General features: G+C 29.9%; 1 protein-coding gene across 1 annotated transcript in view; it reads right to left on the minus strand.

Annotated features, from left to right (window-relative positions):
- Positions 1-10,620: 10,620 nt before the first annotated feature.
- The window catches only part of LOC132938758 (glycosyltransferase 25 family member), a 72,695-nt gene continuing 59,160 nt past the window's right edge, over positions 10,621-24,155 (minus strand). Inside the window, exons 8-10 of the mRNA XM_061005776.1 lie at positions 17,698-17,825; positions 17,363-17,566; positions 10,621-11,810 (exon numbers count right to left, since the gene is read on the minus strand). Coding sequence (XP_060861759.1) covers positions 11,624-11,810; positions 17,363-17,566; positions 17,698-17,825 — 519 coding nt within the window. The 3' untranslated portion in view covers positions 10,621-11,623. The remainder of the gene's footprint in view (positions 11,811-17,362; positions 17,567-17,697; positions 17,826-24,155) is intronic.

A 24,155-nucleotide genomic window follows, 5' to 3' on the forward strand; every position in this document is an offset into this window, starting at 1 on the left:
CCTTAACGATTGTTTATTGGAATGCCAACGCTATCGTATTTTAAAAACAAAAATGTTAAGTCAACTATTACTTTAATAAACTTTTATATTAGTTGAAAACTTAGAAAATTCAGGTCTTAGAGCTTTTGATTTTACTGTGATTGAATTTTACCTTGATCAACTGTATTGACTTCTTTGGAAGTTGACTTTTATTAACTTTTTCAACTCAAGTGCGCCTTACTTATTTCATATTCAAAAAAGGTATTGATGATGTTTGTTCACGCACTACGGCTTTTCACGCTCAATTTCCATGCGTTTTTCAACTCCTTGGAAATCATTGTTTTAAGCCATTAAATAATTATATTTTTTAAATCATTTCTGAACTTTATGGCCACGAAACATAAACTAAAAATATTATGGTTTTATTATGATGCTATATTTAGTACCATAATAACATTTTCACGATATATTTTTATTTTCGCATTCTATAACTTCGACAAATATTTAAACAATTGTTTTAATAATCAATATTAAACTAAAAAGAAAATTACTTAAAAAAACATCTAAAATAATAATATTTATACTTGCCTTAATCGAAATTGTTTTCAATTAAAATAATAATAAATTATTAACAATATTGTGATGGAAATGTTTTGCAAATAAGACTTGTTTTTTTTTCATTTTTGTCCCAATCAAATGAGCAGATTTTTTTTCCTGTTCATACTAATTGATTTTCACAAATTTTTTTCAATCTTTACCGACAACAGTGATAAAATTTATATTGACATTTCATTCTTTCAAAATATGAGTTTATAAAGAATTATTTTGAATATATTTTTCACGCGAATATAATCTTAATGAGATTTAAGATTCAGAGTTTGGCATTCAATATTCTTACAATTCCACAGGTGTAATATTTCAATGTAACTAGTAAACTATTTTACCATCACATCTAAAGGAATACATTTAAGATTATAGACTATAGTATATGACATAATATTATAATATGTGTTTAATGTTTATAACTCGCAATACTTGTTAATTATATAATGATATTATTTAACTAAATGTAAACCATTTGTTATTTGGTTTAATAATTAGAATTATTAATTATTTAAGATATGTTCTGTTAATAATATGTTCGTGAAATCCTACGCTTTGTATATTATCATTGTAATTTGTAGCTAAAAGTTGATAATAAATAAACTGGTCCAATATTATAACTACTCGAGAAAATAACTAATAAATCTCGTCGTATTTTTTGTTTAAGAAAATAATAATTTCTGCTGTTCCACCTTTGTGTTTGTTGTCATTGTGAAGTTGACGTATTTTCATTAAACCAGCGTTTCACATTTACAACTGCAACATTACACCAAAACGTAAACCAATAATATTATCGTAAATAAAAATAAAATAAAAAGATTCCCAGTAGCAATAAAGAACACTGTTGATTTTTTTTCAGTCGGAAGAAAACTAAATTACGCTACTGTTTACTACTATTACTACTACTACCTAATACTACTACTATACTACTAACGAGTAAGTAGAAGAACATTTATCAACCTACACAGAGGAAAAACATTGCTGTAAAAAAATGTATAAAGATCGATTATAACGGGGTTGAGTGGGTACAACGTAGAGGATTTTTTTGCCGGTCATTCCGTAGCTTAACAATAATATTATGAAGCTTTATATTTCATGCATGCAAATGATAATTCGTTTAATGATTGAATAATGATTTTAAAATAATCAAAATAATCTGGGAACTCAGATACTATATCGTATCAATTTCGTAACAAATCAATGCAATGACTAATAGGCGTGTTAAATTTGAATTAAATAATAAACCATTATACATACGAAAATCGATTATGAACGAAGGCCGTCTATCAGACTACATTTTTATTGATATTCTTTTATATTTATATTAGTGATTTATTTTTCTATTAGTAACAGTGGCAGGTCTAGGGTTTGATTTTTTTTTTTTTTTTGGGGGGGATAAACATTACACAATTTTTTTTTTTTTATAATTGTTGATAAGTACCTTTAATATCGAGTTATATTCAAATAAAATCAGTGCCATATATACGTATACATATCTTGGAGAAATACTCATCTTTGCCGCATCTGTAGACAGTATCGTCGAAAATAATTGAAAACCACCGAAACTGAAGTACTTTTTCAATTAAAGTTTGTAATACTTCTTAACCACATACATTTATTAACTCATTCTGAGTGTTCTTTAGATGAAGGTATGTTGCATTAATTTAATGCTGATGTATTTTTAAGATGATTCTCAAGTTTAGTATCTTCAGCGGCCACTCGAAAAAGCAAAAGTTCACTAAAATTCCAATTGTCACTTACACTGTTAACGCATATTCTGTTGACATAAGATTTTGTTCTAAAAGATAGTCATCTCTGTGTCCTCGTAAAGGAATATTTTGGCGTCCAAATAAAAAAATCTCCTCAATAGTTGGTTGAAGGCGAGACCGATTTTCTTGTACCTGAGCTTACAGTTGAGAATTCACTTGGTTGATAACTTCCAATTGAGGGGCGTCATATTTTATTAAACATTTTGTACCTGCACTAACTGCATCTTTATGATATTTTAAACTCACATGAGTCGTAAGGTAGCCAACAGCTATATCTTTACTATAAAGTTTTTCAAATGACGTAAGGCGTTTTTTTTTACCAACATTCCTAGTTGACTACTCTGGTGAGATACATATTCACCAGCAAACAGTACACAGTACTTGCAATAAAGACCACCGAGGAAAATATCTAAGAAAAAAAGCGAATTTATCAAGCGAAAAAAGTACTACAAGAATAATATTTACTAGTATTGCTATAAAATATTCGTTACACAGACATTGGGGTTCCACGAATTTTTTTTCTAAAGTGCCAGGGTCGTAAAAGTTTGGGAACCGCTGCAATAGAGTGCAGTGGGTGAAAGTTCTTGGATTTAAGTCTGTGACTGTCAATGTCCCATCCGATTTCCCTCAAGGAGGTCATCTCCCTCTTACTCTTTTCACTATTAGTAAATGGAAAAAAAAATGATGTCCACAATTGTAAATTTCTTATGTTTTCCAGCGATCTTGCCGAATCGACTGTGTTGCCTTGCAGAATGAATTGAAGGACAGTTTATTTTTCCAAACATCATTATTATTGATATAGGTACTCATAGGTATAATATAATACATTATGTTATAATATTTTAACGAGGATTCGTTTTTAGAAATGACTTAAATATATTATATTGTTAAAATCTAAATATTGATATTAATAGTTGCCTTCATATTTAGGTGAAAAATCAAATGATTGCCCCATAGTTTGTCCTATAGAAAAATTTAAAATTGAAACCTTTTTTAAGTGTTTAGATGTTATAATAAATAATTTAAGTGAATATTTTAACACTGAGATGCTGGGAATCTATAAAGATATGTCATTGCTTACAAAAAAAAGGATAAATGAAGTTAAAGCCAATCCAGATTCTTTACCTGAAGATAGCTTTCTACTTTTTTGTAATATTTATTACAGTTTTATGAATCAAGTTGATTTAAAAAAAGAGTACTTACAATTTTGCAATATTTATAGTTCATTTGAAGAAACTATTGAATTACCAATTTATCTTCACACCAAAATGAATAGCAGTTTGATATCAGAATTTGAAGAAAAAGAGGACGAAGAAGAAGAAGAAGAATAAGTAGAAGAAATACAAAACCACGAGAAAGAAAAATTGTTTCCGTCACGAAAAAAGGTTACAAATGTTGATAGCATAAAGACTGTATATAAAATATTTCATATAAAATATTTCAAGTCAATCAATTAGCTACTATATTTCCTTTGTTAGAAACAGCTTTAAAAATTATTTTGACCTTACCAGTTGCAAGTGTCTCAACAGAACGTAGCTTTTCCAAACTTAAAATAATCACAAATAGACTCCGGACCACAATTTCACAAGATAGGTTAGAAGATTTCATGATTATAAGTTGCGAGAAGGATATTTCAAAAAGTATAAACCATGAAGAAATATTGAAAATTTTTTTTTGAAAACAGTAGTATTTTAAGTAAACACTTAATTTAAATTTTAATTCTTTGTTGCATTTAAATTTTTAAAGTGAATAAGTTTTGTTTTGTCATGTTTATGAATAAACAAAGATTTTATAAAATTAATATTAAAAAGGACTTAGTAAGTACTAAGTACACTTAGCACTAATATATTGTAAATAGTTAAATCTTCCTTGAAATCAGTTATAATATCTCAATTTTAAACTAATTTTGAGACATTGTATATTATTATCCTTTTTTACATGATAATATGATGGTATATATATATATATATATATATATATATATTATATATATAATAAGTATATACATATTGTATATATTTTGTATATATTACATATTTTCCTTAAAAAAATGGTTGTCTTAATTAACCTAACTATTATTCATTTTTTAACTAATTAATACAAATTGTCTTCTTTTTTTTCGAACTATTAGATTTGTTATATTTTGATAACACCCAAAAATTATCAAAAATTGAAAAAATATAAGACCAATTTATTGAATATTGGTAATTTGTTTTTTCTAACCAATATTTGTAGGTGGGTGGGTGGTGGGTCATCAGAAATAATTTCAGCAACACATATTTTTTCGAGGATAGCCGCCCACTGGTGAAGTACATAACTCAATAACGCTATTGATATGCCGAATACCAACAACATGGTTGCCATGTATATGAATGTTTGAAAAATCTAAAACTCGTATCTGTGTCACATAGTTACCACTCGTAAATATTTAATACTTGCGTTCATTTCGAATAATTTTCAATCCTACGAATTTTCGTATAATTTTCTCCGCTGATTATTCTGTCTATATATCATCAGATGAATATGTCAAATAGATATGCTTCTATGCCTAACATGGCCATTATGGAATCAAATTCAGCCAAAATGTCAGAGATTAGGTGGCAATCAACACCAAATCTAAAATTTCAGCAAGTCGCCAACGCTATTCCGCAGAGACCGGAATCATCAGAACATCGCGGTGACACCAAGAGTCTGCTGGACGACAAAATGTGTGTATCTGCGCCGGATATCCACGAACGTCAACATTTAGCTGGCAAAACACTTGCAGTGACTGGGTGGCAATCGACGCCAAATTTAAAAGGTCAGCAGGTCACCAGCGATATACCGCAGAGACCGGAATCGTCAGAACATCGCGGTGACACCAAGAGTCTGCTGGACGGCCGGATGTGTGTATCTGCGCTGGATATCCCCGAACGTCAACATTTAGCTGGCAAAACACTTGCAGAGACTGGGTGGCAATCGACGCCGAATCTAAAATGTCAGCAGGTCACCAACGATGTACCACGGAGACCGGAATCGTCGGAACACTGCGGTGATGCCAAGAGTTCGCTGGATGGCAGTATGTGTGCATCTGCGCCAGATATCCCCGAACGTCAAAATATAGCTAGCGATTCTCCAGAGTTGCCGCTTTCGAATGCGACGCAAAACACGGATGGTCCTGCACGTCGTTCGTTTTGGCGCCGGACGAAGGAATTCGGACGAATCGTCAGGAGGTTGTTTTGTTGTTGTAGTTCTATTGACACGACAGACTAGTATAATGTACATTATAGAGTTTAACGTCCCCAATTATCGTTGTAAGTGTTATCATACTATTTTCATTGATAGTGACATATACAAATAAATATATACAAACTAATGTTGTCTTCAATAAATAGCATTCAATCGAAAACTTGAATAAAAATACATTAATATGACCCAAAATAAATTCAATTAAAATTTGCTGACACACTTAAAACTTAACATCAAATATGCATTATTATAATCCAAAATAAAGTGAATATCGTTGTTACAACATGACTTTGTAAATTTTAACCGTTATATTATAAAACAATATCTATTATTCTTATAGAGTTGCCATTTTTAATGTGCAACGAGGTTCACAGGATCAGCTAGTATATATATATATATATATAAATGAATGTTTTTCTATCTGCCTGTCTATGTGTGTGTTCTTTATGCATTCCTAAACCGTCCATCCGATTGCGATGAAATTTGATACGGAGATAGATTAGATTTTTCTTCTTTATCTATACATACGCATAACGCATGTATGTTTTTTTTATTTATTGGATTTTAGTACGGTTAGGATTTTGTATTAATTGAATGTATTGATTCGCCGTAGGTTGAATTAAGTAAAAACGACAAACTTTGATACTTTAGAGTTAAATTATACACTTACGTACGAACCATGCAGGGTCTTCGATCCACCGCAGGTAGATTCCTTATCTGATAATATAGGTACTGCTCGCGTAATCACTGCAGGCGAATATCACGGACAACGCCGGTCGGTGGCTATTATAATATCATTTACACTTAAAAAGACATTGCTTCAACAGCGTGTTACACCCAAAAAGGGTCGAATAATCAGAATTTTTTTCCTGGCAACACCTGGCAACTCAGGTAGTAATAAATAATTACCGATGATAATAATATTATTAGATTCTGCTTTCTGCGATGGTTTTACAATAATGTGTGATGAATTTTGGTTTGTGTCTTTATACACAATCAATTGTTTAAATAATGTAGTTTGAATACTTAGACACGGACAGAAGAAATATGTATATAATATATATAATAATATAAAAATAATTTCGTAAACTTTACAGTTTGCTTTGATTATTTTGATATCACGGGTTCTACAGTCTTATTTATTGTGTAGGTATTGTTAAAAATGTTGATACTTGGTTTATGTTTAAATTAAGTGGTTAGTCAAATAATATCTTATAATATAATATAATGTTGTATGTATAATACTAATTAATAAAAATAAAAATGTATACAATTTTGTAGGTACAAATTTTAAATAAATCGACTTTAAATATTCAAGTTCATTTTGCAAAAACAAACTTGCTCTAAGTAAAACGGCATACATTCAAATTTGTAGTGGGCCAAACATCTTAAATTGCTGTGTGGATACCTTGAATATTAACTCAGATAATATTACCTACAGTATTGGCGTGACCGAAACTAGTATGCAGCTTTCGTTTTTATGGTGAATTTTTTGCTAAATTTGTTCTACACATTGGTGGATTAAAATAACCCTGAACCTATAGAGTAGCGGATCACATATGTGACATGTGTGACACCGTTCCATGATATACTGTAAAGTATAAGTATAAATATGAATAATAATAATAAGGAATAAGGTTTATATACGTAGCATAGTTATCCGAGTACACATATACACAAACAATTGTTAGTATATATAAGAGACACACCATGTTAACATCGTTAGTTCTTGGACCGTTAAAGCTACCCGCCAGCCAACGAACTCCGGATGACGATACTGTTAGTAAGTCTTTCGATATTTCTGTAGTTAATAAGTATCGTGTATTTAATGAGTATTGTGTAATAATAAAAACATATCAACTAGAACTTAATATTTGATCTATCTTTCCTGAAGCTCCCGAGTTACTGTCAAAATATAATTCATAAGGCTCTGAAAACCCTCACTGAATTATCTAAATTTAACAGGTTCCCCAACCCCGTTACACTATTATTAGGTACCTGGAACACGAATGAAGAGTCGTTCTATAGTAGACGGAGAGCGTCAATATGTGCCCTTCTAATAATTTCTTAGTAGGTAAGCTTAGCACAAAATGTATCATGCCGTTCTGCAGATAGTGGTCCCAGCCTAAGTAAGAGGCCCATATAAACGTGCAATATTAAGACAGTGACCAGCGAAGCCGAGGAAACGATTCTGAACTTTATCAAGTCGTAGCATATCCTTTTTGGCATAAGGGGACCAGACAATGAAACCTAACTAGGTGACATTATATGTAACGAATGAAGATATTTGGTGACGCTTAATGAAACCGATTACACGAAACGCCTGACGTGCAATAAAATTGATACTATGTGGTCGGAAATCGAGTGAAGTGGCGTAAAGGAATACGCCTAAATGTTTTTTTTTATCCACTCGAAAACGAGGCATGGTCCGTCATGGCATTATGTAAATCTTAGTACATCCTGCATACGAAAAAAGGACATTACCTGGCACTTGCTAATATTAAGAGATATTTCGACAGTTTTACACCAATCAGTAAATTTATCTACCTAGTACCCCCCGAAGAATATTAAACAGTTTTCCTGTATATTATCATTGTACCTACTCATTAGTCGCGGTACTCTGAATTGCCGAATTCGGACAGCTATGTGCGGTAATGAAAATAAAGTGAAGAACGAATATTATAAATAGTTTAATTTTAATTTTGGTTTTCCTCTTATTTGAATGGGACCATCCCCACAATGGCAAAATTTATTTAATAAATATATAATTAACTATACATTATTATTTATTTTCATTTTTATTCGGTTTGTAAAAAACATATTATAAGAAAAATGAAACGTCAGGATGAAACAAGGAAAATCCGAACTCTATAGAGTTAAAATTTTTTTATAAAGAAATAAAAAACAATTATTTAATTGAAAATAAATTCTTTGACTACGCACAGACTACTGGTACAACGAATTTAAATAAATATATTGGATTAGCAAAAAATAGCCATTTATTTTTTTTTGTTCTTAACAAAAAAAAAATGTTTAATTTCTATAATTAAAGCTTCTATAGCAACACTTTAAAATCAAGATACATTTTAAACCCCTTTAACAAATACAAAATTTTGTTTACAAGAATGCCTGATACATTTTTTTTATCTAATATTTTATTGTATCTATTAATTTATCTGCGTTTTATCTCGATAAATTTTGATTATCTTTTAACTGTTAAATAATTTTAGTTGAGTTTATTTTTATGTTTATCTAAATAGATTTTCGGTTAATAATCTTTATCTTTATTCAGATGAAAAAAATATTGGAGAAATAAAAGTTGAAATCAGAAAATTAAAATTCTGACAAAGAAAGAAAATCACTGCTTCCAATCCTCATATACGACATACCATCAGTGTTCGGACTTATCTAGATAAATTTATCTAGATGAATATCTAGATAATTATTTGTTCATCTTTTATCTTATCTAGATAAATAGTTACAAGGTATCTAAACGTTCATCATAGATAATTTTTTTACTCATCTAAATGAATTCATCTAGATACATTTTTTATTGATAAAAATTGCAAAATTGTACAAACGCATTTAAATATTTATACTGGTTCTCAAACCAAGTTTATGGTTTATAAATAATATAATTATTTTTATTTATATCATCATTATTATTATTATGTTCCTAGTGCCCAACTAAAATATACCTAAATTTAAAATCCATTTAAAAAAAAATTGTATCTTTTTTTTTATCTAGATAAAAAAGTATTTATCTTTATCTTTATCTAGATAATTATGAGTTAAGTTATCTTTTATCTCTATCTAGATACATTAGATTTGCATTATATTTATCTTTATCTAGATAAAAAAAACTACTTATCTAATCCGAACACTGCATACCATACGCAATGTATTATGTACCCAAATAATAATATAAACTTAAACTACCAATACTAATTCACAATTGCACGTTAGTTATAATAATATGATGTACCCCTCCTAGTTGTACAGAAAATATTCACTTTACCGAGTTAAATGTTTTCATGTAGGTTACCATAGGACGTAATGAATGGAAGTATATCTTGCTATTTTCGATAAAATGTTTTGCGAAACCAGATTTTCAGAGATAAAATATTATTGAAGTTTATTCTAAAGACATTTCATGGTCGTTGGGCGGGTGCAATATATACGACGATAATGCGATAATATTTGATTAGACGTTGTTCGTACACACTCGAACGCAACCGACGAAGTGTCCATTGACGTGACCGTACCATTAGCGTAAGGCAAAATGTTTATTTTCATTTCAAACATTTTAATAACAATATTGCTGTTGACGTAACGACGTGCTAGTCGTGACACATTCAATAAAACAGATAGTTATATAAGTTTAAATCTGACAGCGCTCTGGCTTTAAATGAACAGCCATCTTAACCGCCGTAACCGCATTTCATCGACATAACATCATATATTATATTGTGCGGTTGAGAACTGAATTATACAAACGCTCGGAGACAGACTTAAAGGTCATTACCGTGTGCTTAACCGCGTGCGCCATTTAACCCGATCGACCGCAGTTCTGACAAATGAATGTCTATCGTACGATGTGTGAAAAACGTTAGTTCTGATTTTTATTCTCTTAGACGTCACTCGAGATTAATAAATTTGCGGCGACAACTGGCAATCATATATGGTCACCGTCGTAGTACGCGGTCGACTACGTCTTCATTCCTCTCCGAGAGACTCCGTGCCGATGAAAATTCGCAAACTACAACAACGTGGTATAATGTAATTTATTATAATAATATTAATATGCCTAACGTTGGTTACTTGCCAGGTCTTATTGCATACACGTCGTAACTTGTAATCGGTTCAATGGTAGGTTTCTAAACTACTTATTATATTTCTCGAGAGCTTTGCATGTAGGTAATAATAATATAACGCTAAGTATACTTAGCGGAGGCTTCTGACATTCGTGTCAAGGCGTGCGCGGTGGTGAAAAATTCTACTAAGCGTAAAATAACAATAATAATATTAAAAGTACAACACATTAGTTTAAATAAATATGGCATTTAATATTTAAAACAATAATTTATAGTAATATCTAACACGTACAACTCAAGTACTAAGTAGGTATATTGAAATATTTGTCACATAAAAAGTTTTGTTTTTGGTAACAAAAAACCTATTCTTTGGAAAAAATTACATCGTTTACGCTCCAATTATAGGTCAAACACATAAATACAACGTTATCGTCGGTAGGTATGTAAGTCTTATAAAAACGAATCGATCAGTCTATTGACGTATAAGAAACACTTTTTCATTTTTATTATAAATCGTTAATAAATATCACCAATTTACATAAAATAAATGTTTATATAATTATTTATTATGTATTTATAGCATAATATAAAAAATATATATTTTAATTAATCATAATGTAATGGAATGGCTCTCGTGTCTATGTAAAAATAAAACGATCAAAATTTATTTTAGCAATAACGATGGAATCAACAGCGTTGATCATTTTCTTCGAAAAAAAAAACTCTATCGCCACCCGTCGTTCCCAACTGTAACCGTAGTATTCAAGAGTTCGTGCGAAAGGTCCAAGGTACCTTTAAATTTATTTTTGGTATACAAAATATTTCTTTTTTTTTTGTTGATCTTATATAACATCTTGTCATAATTCCCCTTCACACTCTTGTTAAAAACTACGCCGGGGCCACAACTTCAGTAAAAGTAAATTTTCTACACGAACGCGTTAGTACGAAATTACGAACGAACGATGCGAATATTACTGTGGTTTTCACCTATACACGATGTCTTTGCCGAATTCGTTGCCGGATGATAATATACAATATTTTTATAACATAGGTACCTAACGACATTGGTAGTATAAATTATAATGATAAACGATTAAATGTATATAAAAAATAAAAATCTTAACGGATATAAAAATATGATATGACACGTAACAGATTTTGATAACAGGTTATTCAATATTTGTAATAAAAAAAAAAAAAATTAAATAAATAATAATAATGGCACGCAGATCACAAATCTTCTTTGATTTCTTTGCGTTCGGTCGCGGGCTCGTCGTTCGCAACCTGAACGGTCACGGAGTCCTCGGTGTCGCTAACGTAACCGTCGTCTGACGTGTACCGGATGGGATAGATGAGCAGAGGAGACGCAGACAACGCGATTAAATTGCGTTCGTCAAATTGCTCCAACCATTCGGCCCTGTAACAATAATAGATGACATTTTTTTTTTGTTATTTCGAGATGGTTTCCACTCCCTCCCCCCCCCCCCAAATCAAACGAGACCGAACAATACGAACTTCGAGCGTGCTGGTGAATAAATCGCGCTCACGCTTTGCTCGCACAACACTCTGACGGGATTGTCGAAAAATTATATTATATTTTATATTATACGTAACAGTTGTAGCTGATACAATATATATATACACATGAGAGACTATATATTCGAACGTACAGGGTGACCCACAGTGAATTACCGTTTCGTGTGCGTAGGGTAGTTCGAACGAGGACAGGTGAGAACGTTGTGCGCCACTCTGTACCCATATTACAATAATATACGAGCGGACACCATGTTCAATATCAAATGGTATAATATTATTATAATATCGGTCGTTATTATTTTACGTATTATTTACTATCTATACAAATGCGATAGCGATTTCGATACAGCAAAACAAACAAGTATCAATTGATACTTATAGGTAGTATAATAGTAGTAAGTACTTTTTTAAGCACCTACTTTGTAAGTATTAATATCAATACTAATATAATATATATTAATATTATAAATTACAATAATATATAATATTATACCCATCCGTTAGTCGTTTCGATACCGTGTACCAAACAACGCATATTGAAAAAAATCTGATTCCGTCAAAGTTTTAAAACGCGAGGAATTAAAGTTCTTGGAAAATAATTTTAAACTATGTTGTTTTTATTTATCTTTAACGGCCAAAGCCATTCGTCATAGTTCGTATAAAATTCGTTACACAAAATGATATCATCGTAATCGAATCCATCATCTCTTGAACTTTTGACACTATAATCATATATTATGATATACGATGTGGGTGTTCTATCGTGGGTGAAAATAATCACGTTATATTTTACACGCACTTAATTTTGTGTTTTTTCTTCATGGATCGTAAGCTGACTAAAACTATAAAAGTTATGTGTACCCATGTAATCATTTTAATCGTTGTATGAACGTGTAATAATTGTTTAAATATTCTTAAAAAATATAGAAAAGTGAAAAAAATTCGTATATACAACTATTAATTCGTTTCACTAATGCCTATAATATTATAAAAATCAATATCTTTCTTTTTGGTTTAGGACTTGTTTGATTTGTTTTTTTTTGTCTTCATATGTGTATATATTGAGTAGTGGGGTGTGGAATATGCGAAATGTGTGGAGTGGACCTCACAGTAAAACACATTATTACTGAATGCCAAAAATATGATGACATGAGGAAAAAATACGACATATCTCAACAAATCGGAGAAGCATTAGGACCTGACACCCAATCAATCCACAACATCATACAGTATATAAAAGAAATCCAGCTATACAACCTAATTTAGGTCATTTTCCACAAGATATATAATATGTAATTGTAAATATTTTTAATCACTGTAAATTGTAAACTAATGGCCACAGAAGCCGATGTTTTAAAAGATCAATTAAAAAAAAAAAAAAATATCTTTCTTGAAAACTTTAACAATTTACAGTTTTATTTTGTTTATTTAGAGAAACTTAATGTCGTAACATTCAATATTAATATTAACCGTATTTGTGTGTCAACTTCAAGACATTATAATACAGATATATTATGCTATATTATTATAATCAGTAGGTACATTCGTTCGACTTGTAAATTCAAGCTCGGATAAGGCATGAACGCAGTGGACCTATGAACTACAGCCTACAAACCTCGATTGACCACGAATTTAGAGCACGACAATGTCGGATCACACTTTTTTCGATACAAAGCACAAATAATTTTTTAACGTTTTTTGATTAAACACAAGAGCTTATAGTAACTGATAGATTAGATTTTATGTGTACCTAAAAGATAGGGATAGTGTAAAATTGTTTACACCAGTCGGACCAGTCGGACCACAGTACAGTAGGACGTGCGATTTTAAACTTATTATAGTTATAACTTATTACATATGTGTTTAAAATAAAATAAACCCTATGTAATTGTATTTTATTTTAGATTCTGAGCGAAGCGATGAATGTATTGATTTTACAATGTGTGTTTATTTTTTTTATTTTTTTTTTATTTTTGTGTCTGTCATCATCTTTTAGGACAGTAAAAGTGCTTGGATTTTCTTCAACAGTAACTTTTCTGATAGGAAAGTGAATCTAGTTGGTACTTTAGGGGGTCAAAAGTAAAAATTTCCCAGTAGTTTTCACAAGCGACGTGAAAAACAAAAGAAAAATTAAGAAAAAACGGGAATTTTTACGCAAAATCTGTTTTCGAGAAAATCGATTTTGGTTTTTGGTGAAACTCTAAAACAAATGACCATAGGGACATGAAATTTTGACTGAATGTTTATTTTAGCATTTTCCATACACCATAAATTTTTGAAAATATTTTGACTCTTTTTGAGCTGTTTACGGACATTGTCAGTTTTCAATTTTTTTAGTTTTTTTTTTCTATAAATATCAATAAAATTTTATCTGTTGAGTAAAAAAACTTGAAAATTGAATAGAAGGCTCCTAGGTTATTGTTTCAAAGATAGATGAAAAAAATTAAAAATCCATAGTCACAGTTTTTATTTATAAGCATTTAAAGTTCAAATTTTGACAAAATACGGAAAAATCATGAAAATTAGCAAATTATTTTGAGTTGAGAATTCATAAAAATTTTACTTTTTAAATCTAAGATTTGAAAATGTAATATAAAATTACTCATAAGTTTGTCTACCTTTATCAAAAAAGATGTCTACAAGAAACTTAAATTAAATTTTTATGAGCGTCTGAAATTTATATTTTTACAACATTTGATATTCACTCTCATGTAACAATTTTCTTATTTTGTTGTAATTAAAAAACGAATGACTGTAGATACTTGAAAATTTCACTGAATGTTTATATTAGCATTTTCTATACACCATACAATTTTGAAAATATTTTGACTTATTTTGAGCTGTTTACGGACATTGTCAGTTTTCAATTTTTTTAGTTTTTTTTTTCTATAAATATCAATAAAATTTTATCTGTTGAGTAAAAAAACTTGAAAATTGAATAGAAAACATTAAAAATACATAGGCACAATTTTTTTTTATAAGCATTTAAAGTTCAAATTTCGACAACATTTATTAATTATTTTGTAGTTAAAAATGTATAAAATGTTTAACTTTTATGGCTAAGGATTGAAAATTTAAAACAAGGCTCCACGTAAATAGGTTATATATAAATTACTTTATTCACAATAATATCATCAAATATACTTGGTAAAATCATAGGCTGACTGACCGTTTTCGCTCAGAATCGTTTTTCTTATACAATGATATTATATCATTGAATTCAAATTTAACACCATCCATTACAGTGACCCACTTGTAACCTACTGTACAGCAGAGCGACATCCACTTATCCACCTTTTTTATTGTTATATACGTGTTCTAATAAGTTGAAAATATTATATTACCTATAATTTATTTAAGTTTGATAATGATGGGCTTTTGTAAAACGTTTGTATGTACAATATACTTATAAACACGAATTAAATGGTTAGTCAAAAATCTGTTCACAAATGACTAGTAAAATATAATTATTGGCTAGCACATAATTTTTCGGTCTACGAGTACTGCCGTACGTCTTAATCCAGGCATGGTATTGGATTCAAAAGTTTGTTTAATATTAGTTCAATAACATTTCCAAAACCAGCTATTAAATATGTTATCAAATCTAATATATGTTTTTAATTTTGAAAATCAACAACACTCAAATGTATAAAATTTATAATTAAACATTTCAAAATATATGATTGTTCAACAACTTGGTTTATTATTTTTTTGCATGGTCATTATGATAGTTTTATAATTAAATTTATCTCTGAAGGTAGGTGGATATAATGAATGAATTATATTTAAATGACATTTCATAATATTGCGCACTTGGACGATGAACTGTTACGAGGAAACAATAATTTGTACTTCATTTTTATGTTGAAGTAAAATAAAATGAAATAAAATGTTAATTATAAGATTGAAAACATTGAGAGGTACGCTGGTGATATCGCAATAAACGTTTCCCAGTCTTTATTTTACAATATTATGCTTAATGATGTGATGGAAATAAATAAAGAGCACATTTTAAATATATAAAATGCAATATTAAAAAGGTGGGTAAGTGGGTACCCCTCTGCTCTACATTAGGTGTCTAGTAGATCATTGACCTCTGTAATGGGAGTGTTAAATTTGAATTCACTAATATAAAAATCATTGTAGGTATAGTCACGAACGAATACGAAGAAGGTCCTTCGTTTAATATTATAGTATAATATTTTTAAATTACGAAAACAATATCTAAAACCGTTTTTTTTTTGCGCGGTGAACGTTTGGACACGTTGACCCAAAATCCAACACGTTTGGGTACAAATAGACACATCGTATGAATACATAGAATAAAATATATTTGAGTACATAACTATTACTTAACGTGAAAAATCAGAGAAGTATGGATACACATAAACAAGACACGTTTGGGTAAAAAAAACTAACGATAACATTTATACGTAATACACGTACTGTACTAAATTATTTTAAATTGCAAAAAATAAAGCAAGACGAAAATAATGGTTTTTGATTTTTATAGATTGAATATAATGATTAAATTTTTTATGTAAAATATTATGTTAAATTATTACATTTTTTTATAGATTTTATATAATTTGTAGTGATAAAAATATTTTTAAACTAAAGTTACAAAAAAATAAAAATGTTTGGGAGACAATTATAAGAGCCAACGACCTCGTGGTATCTTCTGGGTAATGCTAATTATTATAGTCTATAAAATATGTAACATAGTAATAAAAAAAATGTGCTCCTAAACGTGAGTAAACATAGTACATACCAAACGTGGTATTATTTTTTTAAATATGATGTACCCAAACGTTTGTAATGATATTTTTGGTGTCTGAAAAAATGTGTACCCGATCGTTTTATAATTCCCGAGTAAAAATACCGTTTTTTGCCTAAATTAATTAGTAATTAGGTATTTCTTTTGATAAAATCGTCACAATCTGATTTTGTACCTATGGAAAAGACTCGTTTCTAGTTTAATTATTAGCGTCGATATTAATGATATAGTATTCATTATTATGTTCTTTCGTACTACCAAGGCATAATAATAAATGTATGAAAAAGAAACGTTCGTCCGCTTTAGAAAGGCATACTTTGCTCAGCGAGAATGGGTATATTGACCGTATCGAACGTTACTCAGTCTTAAGTCCATGTAAAATGATATGGAAACATATTATAATGATTCTCTATTCAACACTCGAATACTACGGTATTACGATAATAATTGGTACGAACGAGTTCCGTTTGACTTCTCACAATGCTTATTACTACCTACCTTTTATAATATATTTATTGTTTATATCTTTTGGTATAATATATTCGATCGTCATTATTCATTCACACGCGCAATAATAATAACACACACACACACACACACACACACACACACACACACACACACACACACACATACACACTATACACAGAACTTACTGAGGATGTTGGTTGAACATTATCGGCAGGAATTCGTCCACCGGCAGCAATTTCTTTAACGGGTTGGCGTTTAACAGTTTCTTGGCACCACGTCCGCTCAACAAATATCCGAGTGTCCAATACGAATAGCCTGGCCGCACTAGGAGTTTTGAGTTTTCCAACCGGCTCTCATTGTTGTCGTTTAACGACTTTCGGCCAATGTAACTGTTTCGACACGCAACAATAGTATAATAATAATAACTTACATAAAATATGACGAACGCGATACGAATGGTAAGTGCCTTTTACGTATATTTCTACAATAGGTTTGTAGCAACACATTTTTTTATACGTACACTAAATCCCAAGAAACTTTTAGGCGTCTCAATTCGTTCAATACCATTTGTAATTTGAAACGGAAATACGGTTCAAATCTAGCGTCGTCTTCTAGCACCAAAACTTCGTCTAAACCTTCATAAGTTGTCTGAAAAAAACAAAAACAAAAATAAATGTCAACGTTTTCACAGTTAGGTAAATATTTTTATTTAAAATCTAATATTTGTAATATAATATTTCTTAAAAACGCCACTTTTACAATATTGTATCCATGACTAGGTCGATTTGATGCATTGTATAAAAGTATTTAGTATGTTCATAAATTTTGCAATTTTAACAACAAACAACAGTACAAAATAAACATATACTTAGTACCTGGTATTAATAAAATATTAGATCACACAGATGTATTTTTTAAGTTTTATTTAAATTACATTTTATATGGTTAATATACATATTATTACGTTATATGCGGCGCTAACTACTCGAAAATATACATAATATATATTCTGTGAAAATAACTGTAATTTAACTTCTTGTTTAGGTACTCAAGTCGAGAACCATGTGTTCTTAATCAATTCTGGAAGTGTTATACTTATATATGTTTTTGAATTTATACAATTACAAATCGGTACACGCATACACCTATAATAGTATATATTAATTAGTTTTGGACACTTGCCTAATCGATATTAGTCAAAGTGTCAAATACGAGCGAATCAATAAACACTATATTCAGTCAACGCTTGCAATCGCATTCCGCCGTGATAGATGATCGTTTATACGGGTGGGGTAACACATAAAACAATAAATCTACATGGCCGGAAAAGTGGTGCAAAAGAGAAACACATAAAACAAAATAACTACACTATTTTCCGCGTATTTTAACAAAAAAAAAAAAAAACTGATTCCAAAACTAGAAAAAGAATACAATTTAAAACGACAAAACCGTGGACGGGTCACTTGCAACATTGCAGTTGTTTACTAGCAACAAATTACATGAAACATGTTCACTAGGTCACGCGTTCGGAAACCATTTCGGTATTGTCTACGACAGAAACGTAACGCAAATAATCATAACATAAACATCTGTTGGATATTCGTTGGTTCTTTTATTAGCCGGTTTATTTTTATTTTATATTTTCAATTAAAACTTTTCATTACTAAATTGCATATTACAATATAATATACCTACGTATATATTGTATATTATTCACGTAGGTACATATTATCATGCACATGCGCGCAAAACATGTTTTCGTATTACAATAGATACAATTTCGTGCCTTCTAAAGGTAGGAAATGTATAAAATTATGCATGATACGTGCCTAATAAATTACAGGGGTCTTATTTTAGTAAAATAATCATCAAATAACCGTAAATCTAATTTTTGTTTGTCTACTGTAAACGTATTTCGATAATGGGTCTCCGTCAATAGCTTAGCTGCAGACAATGAGTTATTTTATAGTAACGCCATTGTGTACGGCACTTATCGGCGCGCACGATATTTCGCGGTCGAGAGATAAAATTGAACATTCATTATTCCGCGTGGCTCCGCCAAAAATAGTGAACATAAACTTCCTAATGAACACAGATATAGTGGCGGAGGTCACTATACTGTCGACCCCAACAACCTCAGAAAATTACCACGACGTTAATAAAATGTGAAGTATCTGTTCTGTCTATAATGTATGTACATGTGCTCACAGTAGTCGTTAAATAATTCCGATAAATCGTATTACAATCTGCGTTTTCCGCGTGTACGAAAGAAGAAAAAACTGTACATATTTTCGCAAAAGCTAAATGTTAAATGTATTTCCAAGTACCTACCCGTTTAATTTGCCCGACTGCAGTGCTTTAAAACAAGGTCTGAGCGTTTGCGTTTGTGCCTTGCGGTTTTATCATAATATATTCATTATTTTTATCAGCTCCGCCCCCTCCTCTAACCTTCTGGATTAAAACTCTAGAAACGCAGGTGCGATATACTACTGGTGTATAGGATTAAGTTTTAGCGGTATTACAAAAATGCGTTTTTCGCTCTTCAAACGTTTTACCCTCTATATTCCGTTTATAACTATACACTGCCATATATTTAAGACATACATCTCTGTATAAACGTGGTAAGTTAAATTCGAATTAAGTTTTGGTGGTGTATGCGTGTCAAACGTTTTACTCTCTATAACTATACGGTGATCGTGATAGACGATACAATGCTCCTGACACGTGTATTATATTATGGAATAATTGTCGAAAATTATAGGTTCGTGCGGGGGCGTGACGATCCAACTGGAATTCCGTTCCCGGCGATAAAACACTATACATTCCTAGAAGTTGTATAAACCAACACGCAATTTAACCTTAAATTTTCATTAATTTTTCAGAGCATTTCAAAATAAATATAAAATTTTGATCCAGCACGGCGATATAAATAGGCAAAATGGGTACACCGCAGTCGTGGGTTCATTTTTACCGATATTTCATTACTATAAAATATTACGATACTAAATTTTAACGCCTAACTAGTAATATTACATTAACTGGAAAAACTTAAAAATCAAATAGCCTTGCATATGATAATAGTTACAACTAACTCCAAACGTCCTTTGACCGCAATTTTATTGTTTTAGCGCTCTCGCCACTACCACGACAGCGTTTAAACTGTGATTACGGTAGCATTCTTACCACTAATTTTCCCATAAAATGATTGTCTCCACACGGCTGACCACTGTTGTAGTCATGGTATACTTTACACCAATTCCGTTAACTCTGCCACGACATTCTATCATCAAACAAATCCAGTGCACTCAATGTGAGTTGACATGTGAAGTAAAAACATTAAAAACTTAAAAAATATGTTACAAAAATTAATTTAACGTAAATTCAGTTAACTCTCATCATAATATGCTCACACGGTAAAATAAATTAAAATACAAAAGTGTATATTAATTGTTTTAATATTACTCATTGACTAAAGGTACTTGTGGTTAATGGACATTGGGCACCCGTAAAATACACCAATAGCCCTCAGAGTTATTGTTATATTATTATCCTGTGAGGCGTCAATCACAAAAAATAGTTCTATACGCAGAGGGTTAAGAATAATCGGATTAACAATAGTTCAAACAATTATTTAACATTTACTGGCCTGTCCCAAATTCGTACAAGACGAAGTGTACGGACATAATCAGCTTTAGGGCTACAAAAACATTTACAAACCAAATGACTACGCCCTAGTTGCCAACAAAAACACAACGATATCGGTTGAATATAATTCATAATGAATAATGTCTAATATGAACTAATACCAATAGGTTATACAGCTATAATATGGAATCCACCGGAATTATAGACGTAGAGACCTGCAGGTCCTTTCGTGGCCTGTTTTTTTTAAATGTTAAAAATAATATTTTATTTTTAAATCTTAAAAATATAATATTATTATTCATAGTCATAAGAAATGTAAACAATTATTTCATTATAATAAATATTTAAACAGATAGATCAATATATTTTGTGACAGGAATATACCCAAAGAAAAGTTTTAATTTGTAATGATCGATCGATATTCTATCAAACAAATTCGCCCAACTCAATCTCACTAAAACCAAACACGATTAAATTTTTCGATTAAGTAGGTATGTGTACATATAATAATCGTATTAAGATCTTAAAAAATAATATTTGTTTTAATGCTTTGAAACATCCAAAGATAAAAAGAAATAATTTTTTTATCACATTTTAGAATGTTACTACAAAATTTACCTTTTCATCGTTCGTTAAATATTTTTACGCAAGTAAAATATCAGCGGAACAGAGCACAATATTCTTATAACCGAAATTTAATTATTGAAACTAAAAGAATCCACACTTACATTAAAATACCTAAACAATTATCTAATTAAGTACACTCTAAAAAACTCTTGATGTATAAAGGTTGTACAAACATATGTACCTAACCCTTAATTTAAATTATGCAAAATTATTTTTTTCTTAATTATTATAGATGAAGACGATTGATAAATACAATTTAGTACACATTGTGTAACTAAGCATATAAAATACTAAAAATATGTTTTTACATTAACATAATATGAAAATATTATATTTTAAGCTATATTATCAATAAACATTAAAAATTTAAATTCTTTATCGAAACTCAAAAATTAATGCTATCATCAACATTTTGTAAATAATACACAATAAATTAGACGAAAAATTACAATCATTTTTTTAATACTCAATATTCGTTTTATTACTAGCCCTAAAAGATAAAATGAGAATAAAAGGATAAAATAGGATTTTCATAAACATTTTTACAAAATATATAGACTCCATATTATGCTAAAATAAGCTTTGTATGCAAAATAAACATTTTTATGAATACTGTGTTATAACACTTGTCTACAGTTTTATCCTCGTTGAACAGTATGTAACTCCTCAGGAAAAATATGTTAAGATATACAAATCCGGACTTCGTTATCTTTATGAAAGATGAATAGCATATGAAAACACAAATCATGGGTAGAGCAAAACAATTTAATTCGTGTAAAGACTAATACAGGATTATCGCATACACTATTGAACAATACAAATAAACTGAATTATTATTTCATTAAATATCGAATTACAGTAGTAATAACAATCGATTTAAGATTTTAAATAAATTAAAAGTCGATGTTTATTAATATTTTTTTGATTAAAAATGTAAAATAATTTTCCTCTAAATGATTATCGCCTGTTGTATAATTAATGTTATATGATGAGTCAACTTCGCTATATTATATATTATCGTTAAAGTTTATACAAGTATACTTCAAACAACATATGTACCCACTACCAATTACTGCAATTTATGAATATCAGATGGTATTCTGTTATAAGACGTGATGTATGCTCCTAATGTAGGCACTATATTAAAATGTACATTTAACGCTAAAATGGCATTTTCGAAAATAAACAGACGAAAGTATATACTTAAAGACCATAATTTCAAATTGTTGAGACATAATTGTTGTACTACTTAAGAAGTGTCATGCGGAGATAAATACTTCTGTTTTTGAAATGAGAACCCACCCCCCACTAACTCCCTCTCCCACTTCGACTGTAAATTATTGAGCGGATAAATTTTCTGAAAATGTTGACGTACCTATCAAAATCATATTTGAACGAGTATACTTCAAGTTATTTCATTTAATTTACAAAGAATAAGAAGGTTCATTATAATGAATTTGAAATGAATAGAACCTAATGGTGATTTGAACATTTTAGTAATTTACACTAATCTATCAACATTTATAGTTTAAAAAATGATCCAAATGACAATATTTTTTTGTCAGTTAGTTTTTTGTTTTTATTATTTGATCTGAAACTATACTTTAACGAAGTCTAACATATCCCGATCCCATCAGTCACGCTATTAAAACTAATCATGGATAAACTCTTCCCACCTAATCTTGTACACTTAGTATATTACAGTACTATAATGACGTCATGTCTACGTTATAATTTATTTTATCAAAACCACTGTTGAAAAATTCGTTTATAATTATTGCTGGCAATGTTGGAGCATATACATTCAAAAAAGGAACGCTAACAATTAAAGAAACACCAATACATCGCGTATAACTTAAAACTGACACAATTCTTACATCAAACACATTATAACCAAACATATGGACAGGATACAACTAAATCTTGCCCAATCGTCTCGCATCGTTTACATAGGAGTAAGTGCACGTGCACTGTCATTATACACATTAAAGTAAGTATATAAATTAGTTCATTCAAACAAAGATTTCGAACAGAGCTCAGTTCAAACACCGTTGGCAAAGCCTTTTCAAAACATTTCTCGTTTTGTGAAAAGATTATTGTGCTATAAGTTATAACGTTTTTGTCATTATAACTGAATCACGATTATTGATTTCTTCTAAATATTAGCACTCAGTATTTTCCTTACAGGCTTACTATATTTGTTTTACAGTTTATATAATTTTATATAAATGTTATATCGTTTATTTACTCATCAATATTTGTTAAATTATCTATTAAATACTATATAATTGTATTATCATAATTTGTATTCTTTTTATTGAATAATGAAGCTTGAGCAAACGTATGATTTAGATATTAAAGTAAATAAGTTAAACGACTTTGTGATTATGTAAATACTGTACTATAAATGTAACCATACAACTGGACTGCATCACTGACTGTACTTACAGTTTATTGTAGCTAGTAGTTTTTACAAACATCCAAAGGCCCTATATATATGCATTATCGAGGTCGCTCTATATCCGTATAACAATGAAAATATCAGTAATGTTATAACTAAAAGGTTAATTGTCAAATACACTATCGATACGTGCACACGCGCGCTTAAAATTATTGAATACTAATACTAATTGTGTACTTCCACACTTTTCTTTAAAATAAACGTGCTCTTCATAATATGCAAGAACATTAAACATAAAAAAATGG

This window comes from Metopolophium dirhodum, chromosome 2, assembly GCF_019925205.1.
Source record: "Metopolophium dirhodum isolate CAU chromosome 2, ASM1992520v1, whole genome shotgun sequence".
In the NCBI taxonomy this organism is placed as follows: Eukaryota; Metazoa; Arthropoda; class Insecta; order Hemiptera; family Aphididae; genus Metopolophium; species Metopolophium dirhodum.